The 11,258-nt window shown below is 40.3% G+C and overlaps 1 protein-coding gene across 1 annotated transcript in view; it reads left to right on the plus strand.

Annotated features, from left to right (window-relative positions):
* LOC117508945 (vacuole membrane protein 1-like) overlaps positions 1 to 11,258 on the plus strand; it is a 65,975-nt gene that overhangs the window by 26,426 nt on the left and 28,291 nt on the right. Inside the window, exon 6 of the mRNA XM_034168780.1 lies at positions 11,142 to 11,256. Coding sequence (XP_034024671.1) covers positions 11,142 to 11,256 — 115 coding nt within the window. The remainder of the gene's footprint in view (positions 1 to 11,141; positions 11,257 to 11,258) is intronic.

Below are 11,258 nucleotides of genomic sequence, written 5' to 3' on the forward strand. Positions count from 1 at the left end.
CAACATATATTCAATTGAATACACCACAAAGACAAGATATTTAATGTTCAAACTGATAGACTTTATTGTTTTTGTGCAAATATTTTCTCATTTTGAAATGAATGGCTGCAACACATTTAAAAAAAGCCCAGCTTTTTTGAAAAAAAAAAAAAAAAGCTGGGACAGGAGCAACAAAAGACTGAGAAAGTTGATGAATCCTCTAAGAACATCTGTTTGGAACATTCCACAGGTGAACAGGTTAATTGGAAACAGGTGAGTGCCATGATTGGGTTTAAAAGGAGCATCCCCAAAAGGCTCAGCCTTTCACAAGCAGATGTGGCAAGGATCACCACTTTGTGAACACTGTATGAAAAAATAGTCCAGCAGTTTAAGAACAGTGTTTCTCAATGTTCAGTTGCAAGGAATTTAGGGATTCCATCATCTACAGTCCACAATATAATCAGAAGATTCAGAGAATCTGGAGAATCTTCTACACCTAATCGGCAAGGCTAAAAACCAACATTGAATGCCTGTGACCTTTGATCCCTCAGGCCGCACTGCTTTAAAAACCAACATCATTGTGTAAAGGATCTTACCGCGTGGGCTCAAGAACACTTCAGAAAACCATTGTCAGTTAACACAGTTCATCGCTACATCTACTAGTGCAAGTTAAAACTCTACCATGCAAAGCGGAAGCCGTACATCAACAAGATCCAGAAATGCAGCCGCCTTCTCTGGGCCCGAGCTCATTTGAAATGGACAGACGCAAAGTGGATATTATTTTTGGAAATCATGGACGTCGTGTCCTCTGGACAAAAGAGGGAAAAGACCATCCAGATTGTTACCAGCACAAAGTTCAAAAGCCAGCATCTGTGATGGTATGGGGGTGTGTTAGTGTCATGGCATGGGCAACTTACACATCTGTGATGGCATCAGTGCTGAAAGGTACATCCAGGTTTTGGAGCAACACATGCTGCCATCCAAGCATCGTCTTTTTTCAGGGACGTCCCTGCTTATTTCAGTAAGACAATGCCAAGCCACATTCTGCACGTGTTACAACAGCATGGCTTCGTTGTAAAAGAGTGCTGGTACTAGACTGGCCTGCCTGCAGTCCAGACCTGTCGCCCATTGAAAATGTGGGGCGCATTCTGAAGCGCAAAATATGACAACGGAGACCCCGGACTGTTGAACAACTGAAGTCGTACATCAAGCAAGAATGGGAAAGAATTCCACCTACAAAGTTTCAACAATTAGTGTGCTCAGTTCCCAAATGCTTGAGTGTTGTTAGAAGGAAAGGTGATGTAACACAGTGGTAAACATACCACTGTCCCAGCTTTTTTGAAACATGTTCAGGCATCCATTTCAAAATGAGCAAATATTTGCACAAAAACAATAAAGTTTATCAGTTTGAACATTAAATATCTTGTATTTGTGATGTATTCAATTGAAGGTTGAAGAGGATTTGCAAATCGTGTTCTGTTTTTATTTACGTTTTACACAACGTCCCAACTTCATTGGAATTGGGGTTGAAAGGACCAAAGATGCGATTTTTGTTCAGTTGCATGTTTGAGACTTGAACATCCATGCATTGATTTAAAAAAAAAAATGAAAAGAAACAAGACTTAAATCAGCCTGAGGTGTATTTGACCCAACCAGAAATACATCTTTGACAAAGTGGGAGAAGAAGGGAAAAAAAGCCACCATAAAATACCAGTATTAGGCAGAGAGCTAATTTTTACACAACTATTTTTCCTCATATTTTATATCTTAATCATTGTTGTCTTCTTCCTCAAATCTTCCTGTTGTTGTTGTGTACAGCACAATCTAAGATGTTATTGACCCTCCCTCCCCCACTGGACATGTTAACATACTAATAAGGATGTGAATCTTACAACAACTCACGATTCAATTCCGATTCTTGGGGTGACGATTCAATTCAGAATTGATTTCGATTGAGAGAGCTCTGAGAAATAGTTATATTATTTAAAAACTGTTTATGTTTAAGAAAATGCAGCTTTACAAGCTTAATCAAGTGATTCTAAAGATGAATATTTACTTATCTGCTTTGCTTGTTCAGAGGTTGCTGGCAGTTTAGCGAAGTGATGGAGTGTGCGCTGGTCAGTAGTCGGCAGAGACCGCTGCTCCGTTTCTTTTAGCTCCGGGTGATGGTGTCGCATGTGGGCTTGTGGATTTGAAGTGTTTCCGAAGTACTTGACTTTCATTTTGCAGATTTTGCACACTGCATAAGTCATGTCAAGCTCCTTCTTACGAAGAAATTAATAAAATCCAAAATGCGCCCAAACATTTGCCTTCAGCAAAGACAGTGCTGGCTGAATTAGCTCTTTGTCCGCCATGCTAAACTGCAGCTCACGAATGTTTGAAGCACGCTGGACCGTCCCTTCATGGGGAAACCGTAGTATGGATACGTTGCCTGACAAACAGTACATGCAGCGAGTAAGCAAGAAAATGTTTAAAAAATGCTTTTAAAAAATAGATTCTTGGACATTGGCCATGATTTTTATGATGAAAAACATTGAGGCTCCAGTCCATCCATTTAGCCACTGGACTCCTTTCACCACATCGTCTTTACTAAAACGTCTTTTCGCAGCAACTCAAGCAATGTGATCCTCTGCTCATAAGGAAACCATTTGTTTATCATTTCACTCAAATGTAAGTCATAGAGTGCCACACCTTGTTCCACTGCCACATACACAGCGTTGATGTTAACCACAGGCAGGAAAATATTCATTTTTTTATTTTCCCCCTGCCTCAGTAGAAGCATTGCCAGTGAGTGTACCCTAGGCTCAAAGCATTAATGGATAGCCCCACAGAGAGGGTTAGGTCATTCTGTTCATCGGAAAGGGGATTCACTCACCAATGTTCTGATTAATCATTATTCTTTTGGGAGTCTTATTAATCAGAGTTTTGGAGATCTTAGCTGTGTGTCTAAATTCTGGACTCAACTCATATTGTTGTGGATAAAAAGTTTGAGCACTTGCATACAATTCTTCGTTGTAGAATATTTTAGCATATAAAAAACCGTTATCTGAAGCTTAATTTCGGGAGTGATGAACCAAAGGGTACATCCACAACTTTGGTTTGGAGTACTATATTATTGAAACAGAGTATGATGAGAATTTTCATATCATCTTGTTTGTCCTGTTGCAGATTTGCTGATACATCTTTTTCTTTCTTTTTTTTTTAACAATTCAATGCTTATATAGGATATACAATCTCTACCATGCCACATTTTTCATGTTTCATTTTCTTCCTATTGATAAATTAACCATTATGTTGGTGATACATTAACTGCAAATGAAATAAATTAATTCTGTGATTGACCAGTGCACCTAATATTCAAATCAAACCACTGTTGCATCAATTAAGCAGTTGTTGTTGTTGCTATTAATGTTATCGTCATAATTAAAAAAAAAGTTTTGAAATAAATGCTGGAACCAAATTTTCAGGGGTTTTTTTTTTCCCCAGGGTGACATCAGTTTCCTTATGAAAATGTAAATGCGTGTCTCTTTTTATTGGGAACTCCCCCGCCATTTTATTTTATCAGTACACTGAAATATTAAAAGAGACGGTTTATTTTTCAACTAAGGCTCTGGTTTTAGATATTTTGGGGTCATCTTTTCACATAGTGCAAAAATTTGTTTATTGGCACATTATTGATTCAGAATGCAAAACACCACCACGTGCTAACTGGCTAGTTAATGTTATCTGATGGGACAGTTAGAAATGGACGGTTGCACAGACAGTTTACATGCCAGGTAAGCATGTGTATGTTTTACCTCATAAATACAAATGAATGTTTTAAGATGACCAATTACAGTTGATACAGTTAGCCACTGATCTAAGCAACAGACTGGTGCGGCTGACCACTGAGTCATTGCAGTCGACTGCTGAGGAGGAGCTCATTAGACCTGAGCCCCCAGAATTGTGTATTCTGCCATGATATTTGGTTTCAAACTCATGATTCCCATAGAATTAGTCCTCATTTTGTTGATTCGCTTACTATTAATTTGGTTCAACTAATGTCACATTTTCATTTTCATGTCAACAGTTTTTGCAGTAATGGGACACAGACCCAGAAACTGTACCATTGTTCATGACACTGACACAGACCCAGAAACTGTACCATTGTTCATGACACTGAGGCCAGACTCGCTTGTCAAATTGTCAGTTGAACGTATTTATGCTTTTAAGGGCATAAATAATTGGGAGCTGTGATCCTTCCTCATTCATATTTTTATAAAAAAAAAAAATGCAATAAATGTTGAACGATGAACATGATACTTTCGTCATGATCATCACTCCTCACTCACAGGGGGATGGGGAAAAGCAAAGTCGAACTGGACTGAGCTGCATTTATTTTTGAAATGTGGTGCTGCTGCTTCAAGCTAAGTGGCCAGCTAATAATAATAATATTATTATTATTATACAAGGCACAAAAGAACTTGAGAGTAAACTGCTTCTTGTCATCACTGAAAAGGTCTGTTCAGATCTAAATGTGTCCATTTATACTCCACTAAATGTAATTAAATGTTCTAAAACTCCTATATATTTTTAAAATTTGATACTTAGCCTTACCTTAGCCTAGCTGTCCTCTTTGTTGTTGTTCTGGCTGTCTTACAAAGTCTAAACAGTCTAAGTATGGTGTGATGGTTGTACTTCCTTTCTTTATTTAAGAATGTTGTGTTTCAGTTTAAAAGCAAATTAAAAGCAGTTTAAATGTAAATTTCACTTATCCAACCAGCATATCCTTTTATTCTTCTTGTTTATGGTGGATGGCATCCAGCTTATTGATGTGTTACTCCCACCTTCTAATTCAGAGTGTGAATCACGGTACCTCTTTCAGATAAGTAATGCAGTATTGTTTTAATATGCAAGTTACTTTAAAATAAAAGTCACAGAATAAGCAAAACAAAGAAAAAAGGGAGCGAAAAAACACTGCAACTTATGGGCCTGTCACACCTTGACTGTTTTGCCAGCGCTTGCCGACTTTTGAGAAATGTGGCGAATACGCTGGCTACATTGAATAAATTATGCAGCTGTCACACCATCACGATTTAGACACCGTATGTCGATGGCTAGCCCCGGTTCCACCAAGCTGTGTGACTTGGTAGTGGACCGTATGGTACAGATCGGAACTGTTAAATCTGGCTTGGCTTGCATTTTAACTGATAGCAGTACTCTTTGGTAGGTGGAGCTTGGACTCCAGTGGTTCAAGCTCCACCTACCAAACCGACATGCATATCGAACTCGATGTCGACATGCCATCGAGTCGAACATGCATGCATGTCGAGTTCGGCATGCATGTCGAGTTCGACATGCATGTCGACATGCATGCATGTCCAGCATGTCATCAAGAGCGTGTACACTTTCGTGTGGCCTCACCCCCTCCATACGGAGGCCAAACAGAGCAATTTAACATTTTTAATTTATTTATTTATTTATTTTTGTCTTGGTGGATCATGGGATATATTTTCATCACATGCAGAATGCTGAAGAATCAACTGATGTCTGTGGTAAACTCATGTTTACTACAGACATCAGTTGGTAAGTTAATTTTCTTGTTGTGCAGGGTTGAATTAGCACGTGCATGTGCTAGTTTGTGCACGTATTATTCGAGCGGTGCACGTAATTTTATACTGCACTAGCACTGGTGCAAGTAACTTTATCCAAGTTTTATCAACTATAAGCACCAGTAGAATGAACCAATAAAGGAATAAATAAGGAAAAAAACTATTTCCAGTGTGTTGTCTTTGTCTTCCCTGCGTTTTATGACTCTCACACACGGAGTGAGTTGCTGTGCTCTATTTGTTGTGGAAAGCTGACAAACTTCGCCAGCGGCGCTGTCCCTGGGTTCACAACATCTTCATGAGATGTTCCTAATTCGGGTAGTTTCATTATTTGCTGCAGGAGCTGCAGCAAATAACTGGAGCTGCAGGAGCTCCAGTTTGATGACCTCCTGTCCCGTTCGTGCGCACATGTAAACAAAGAAAAGAAAAAAAAATGGCTGCCGCTGCGGTTCCTCGCTCTCTCTCCCCTCAAACTCATCTGTCATCATTGTGTTATAAACCATCTATGTAGTTAATAAATAAAATCTTCACGGATGATTTGTTTACGCGTGCACGTGAAAAAAAAAAAAAATTGTCTGCCGCTGCTGCTGCTCTCCCCAGAGAGGAAGAGTCTGACACATCACAGGAGGAGTTTTAAGGTTGATATAAGACTGACTTTTGGTTGTGAAGTAACTTTTTTTTTTTTTTGGTGCAAGTAATTTTTATGTTACTAGCACCAGTGCAAGTAGGTTAAAAATGTATTTTGACCCCTGTTGTGGCACAAAGTGCTGTCGCTCTGTGGTTAAGACCGAGAAACGCACCAGGGCAGAGAAACAGAGGGACTTCTTTAAAAATGCTGCGTTTCTTCAGTTACCACAAGGAACTAAAGTATTTTCAGATGTTTTCCAAAATCAGGACGCTTTTTGTTTATACATTTTCATCAGGCTGTGATGATGAATCTGACTGAAATGAACAGGTAAGATTAGGACTTTATATTTACTCCGTGTGTGAATGGTTTTAATATTTGAAACAGTCTGAACTGTCCACGTGAGGACTGCAGATTTCAGTTGTTCAGCCAATGAATGGACAGCATCAGTGGACATATTTCAACTTATGAGTAACTTACAAGAAACGTGTGTCAGCAGTTGCATAACTTACCTACGATTTATGGCCCACGTATGAGCCCTACGCCGGCATGCGTCCAAGATATTGCTTATGCCCAAAATTTTTCGACGTACTCACCGTATTATGATGTATGTCAGCGTGCTTCAATGTGCTCTTAACTTATACAATATTTACCCATAACTTAATAGATGTATGCCATTGTTTTAAATACGGTCAGCAAATGCTGGCTAACTTGTCAAGGTGTGACAGGGCCTTTGTAGTCCATAAAATATGGTACTTTTGATTATATCGTCAAAGTAATCTTAATTTTTGGAGGTAATTTCAAACTTTATTACTAAATTGAAATTAATTATTTATTTTTAATGACTTCTCCTGGCCTGCAGTTCGTTTGGGGGCCACAACCCACACTTTGAGGAATCGCTGCTCTTGGTGTAAGTTTGGCATGCTTGTAAGTCGCTTTGGACAAACACGTCTGCTAAATGAGTAAATAAAAATGTTTTCAGATTGCTTTTTTTGTGAAAATGCACATTAACATCAGTTTCTCTGTACTATCTGGAAAGATTCGGACTTTGCCCTCTTTCAGTGACTGAACAAAGATTTTGATAGTAGTTTCACAGCAGTCCCTGACTAGATGAGTGTAATGGAATTTGCTTTCAACATTTTAACCAGAGCTTAGTTTTATCTTGTTGGCTCTGACGTGTCATGTCATGAAGAAATGTTGTTAATTGACAGCCTGTTAGGTTTAAAAGAAAACGTCTTTGTGTAAACTAAAGAGGTTTCTTGTGTCATCCAGAGTTGAAGTTGCAGTCAACGCGTAGTCATTGTGTGCGGTCCATCTGGTGTCATGGATATCTGTCACGCTTAAAAACATAAGGGTTTCTGTGTTGTAGTTACAGGTGGGCCTTATTGCGGCCAGATGGCTCAGCTTAGCCAGATGGATTTACAGTGATATATAAATGAGGACATACCAACCTCAGAGAGATTGTGACTAACTGTTAATGTATCTGTACCTGTACATGTTTGGTTGTCTGAGCACTCAACCTGTGGCTAAACATGCAATGACATTATGAACTCTTTCTCACAGTGCACACAGACATGGACAAGTAGAACGAGACACTCTGAGCCAAATACAGTAAACTAAAAGTGTCGCTTCAAGTGCTCCTGCCCTCTCTCCTTCCAGTATCTATTTATTTATTTTAATTAGCACTGGTTGTGTTTGTTACAGTGGGTCAACACTGCAATTTTGCATGTCTCTTACCCGCCTGCCTCACGATGACAGAAATTCTGTGCACGTCTGCACATATATATATATATATATATGTGTGTGTATATGTATGTATGTGTGTGTGTTATTATTTGGTACAGTAGCCTTTGTTTGCAATTATAGAGGTCAAACATTTCCTGTAGTTTAACACCGGGTTTGCACACACTGCAGCAGGGATTTTGGCCCATTCCTTCACACAGATCTTCTCTAGATCAGCCAGGTTACTGGGATCTCGCTGAGAAACACAGAGCTTGAGCTCTCTCCAAAGATTTTCTGTTGGGTTTAGGTCTGGAGACTAGCTAGGCCACTCCAGAACCTTGAAATGCTTCTTACGGAGCCACTCCTTGGTTATCCTGGCTGTGTGCTTTGGGTCATTGTCATGCTGGAAGACCCATCCACGACCCATCTTCAATGCTCTAACTGAGGAAAGGAGGTTGTTCCCCAAAATCTCGCAATACATGGCCCCGGTCATCCTCTCCTTAATACAGTGCAGTCGTCCTGTCCCATGTGCACACAAACACCCCCAAAGCATGTTGCTTCCACCCCCATGCTTCACAGTAGGGACGGTGTTTTTGGGATGGTACTCAGCATTCTTCTTCCTCCAAACACGGCGAGTGGAATTAAGACCAAAAAGTTCTACTTTGGTCTCATCTGACCACATAACTTTCTCCCATGACTCCTCTGGATCATCCAAGTGCTCATGGGCAAACTTAAGATGGGCCTGGACGTGTGCTGATTTAAGCAGGGGAACCTTCCGTGCCGTGCATGATTTTAAGCCATGACGTCTTAGTGTATTACCCACAGTAACCTTGGAAACAGTGGTGCCAGCTCTCTTCAGGTCACTGACCAGCTCCTCCCGTCTAGTTCTGGGCTGATTCGTCACCTTTCTTAGGATCATTGATACGCCACGAGGTGGGATTTTGCATGGAACCCCAGTCCGAGGGAGTTTGACAGTCATGTTTAGCTTCTTCCATTTTCTAATAATTGCTCCAACAGTTGATCTTTTTTCACCAAGCTGCTTGGCAATTGCCCCGTAGCCCTTTCTAGCCTTGTGGAGGTCTACAATTTTGTCTCTTGTGTCCTTGGACAGCTCTTTGGTCTTCGCCAGGTTAGTAGTTGGAGTCTTACTGATTGTGTGGGGCGGGTTAACAGGTCTTTGAGGGCCAGAATTTTTGCTGATTGGCAGGTGTTGAAATACTTATTTGCAGCAGTAACATGCAAATGAATTATTAAAAAAATCATACATTGTGATTTCTGGATTTTTTTTTAGATTGTCTCTCACAGTGGACATGCACCTAAGATGAAAATTTTAGATCCCTCCATGATTTCTAAGTGGGAGAACTTGCAAAATCGCAGGGTGTTCAAATACTTATTTTCCTCACTGTATATATTTCTGTGTGTGTGTGTGTGTGTGTGTGTGTGTGTGTGTGTGTGTGTGTGTGTGTGTGTGTGTGTGTGTGTGTGTGTGTGTGTGTGTGTGTGTGTGTTAGATAATATCTGTACTAATTCCTTATTTTATGTTAGTGAACAAGTCTTTGCTTTAGTTATCTGTTTAAAAGTGGCTGGAACCTGGTTTAAAGTTTCAACAAGAGTTGAGCTTCACTTCCACCACGCATGAGTAAGTTACAGATAAAGGGAGGGTGAGACTAAACCACACCCACTGTAAATGTCCACATTGTATAAAAAGTGCTGTGTATAACCCATTTTAGAGGTCTTTCACTGTCTGTGAGGGTCCCAGGCCTGGTTTTCACGTGACCTTTAATAAACTCAAAATGAGGAAAATAATGGTTTGGTTTTTGGTAAGGGGCAGTAAATTACAAAAAGAACCGGGGTAGAAATTACGTATATATATATATACACTCAACAAAAATATAAACGCAACACTTTTGGTTTTGCTCCCATTTTGTATGAGATGAACTCAAAGATCTAAAACTTTTTCCACATACACAATATCACCATTTCCCTCAAATATTGTTCACAAACCAGTCTAAATCTGTGATAGTGAGCACTTCTCCTTTGCTGAGATAATCCATCCCACCTCACAGGTGTGCCATACCAAGATGCTGATTAGACACCATGATTAGTGCACAGGTGTGCCTTAGACTGCCCACAATAAAAGGCCACTCTGAAAGGTGCAGTTTTATCACACAGCACAATGCCACAGATGTCGCAAGATTTGAGGGAGCGTGCAGTTGGCATGCTGACAGCAGGAATGTCAACCAGAGCTGTTGCTCGTGTATTGAACGTTCATGTCTCTACCATAAGCCATCTCCAAAGTCGTTTCAGAGAATTTGGCAGTACATCCAACCAGCCTCACAACCGCAGACCACGTGTAACCACACCAGCCCAGGACCTCCACATCCAGCATGTTCACCTCCAAGATCATCTGAGACCAGCCACTCGGACAGCTGCCGAAACAATCGGTTTGCATAACCAAAGAATTTCTGCACAAACTGTCAGAAACCGTCTCAGGGAAGCTCATCTGCATGCTCGGCGTCCTCATCGGTGTCTCGACCTGACTCCAGTTCGTCGTCGTAACCGACTTGAGTGGGCAAATGCTCACATTCGCTGGCATTTGGCACGTTGGAGAGGTGTTCTCTTCACGGATGATGCGAAGAAGATGTGTTGCACTGCATGAGGCAAATGGTGGTCACACCAGATACTGACTGGTATCCCCCCCCAATAAAACAAAACTGCACCTTTCAGAGTGGCCTTTTATTGTGGGCAGTCTAAGGCACACCTGTGCACTAATCATGGTGTCTAATCAGTATCTTGATATGGCACACCTGTGAGGTGGGATGGATTATCTCAGCAAAGGAGAAGTGCTCACTATCACAGATTTCGACTGGTTTGTGAACAATATTTGAGGGAAATGGTGATATTGTGTATGTGGAAAAAGTTTTAGATCTTTGAGTTCATCTCATACAAAATGGGAGCAAAACCAAAAGTGTTGCGTTTATATTTTTGTTGAGTATATATATATATATATATATATATAATATATATATATATATATATATATATATATATGTGTATATATATATATATATATATATATATATATATATATATAGTATGTGTGTGTGTGTGTGTGTGTCATTACTCAGATTTCCAGACCTCCTATTACATTTAAATGTAGGGATCCATCGTGCTGATGTCCTCAGTGTGGTTTTCACTTGATTAAAGCAGTCCGTTCTTTGTCTCAGGGTCCACATATAGCATCTGTAACCTTGGCAGCGTATGAGTGCAGCTCCACAGATTTCCCAGAACCGCCATACCCAGACCAGATCATCTGTCCTGATCGTGGAGGGTTGGAGGAAAGC

Source organism: Thalassophryne amazonica, chromosome 4 (genome assembly GCF_902500255.1).
Source record: "Thalassophryne amazonica chromosome 4, fThaAma1.1, whole genome shotgun sequence".
Taxonomy (NCBI): domain Eukaryota; kingdom Metazoa; phylum Chordata; class Actinopteri; order Batrachoidiformes; family Batrachoididae; genus Thalassophryne; species Thalassophryne amazonica.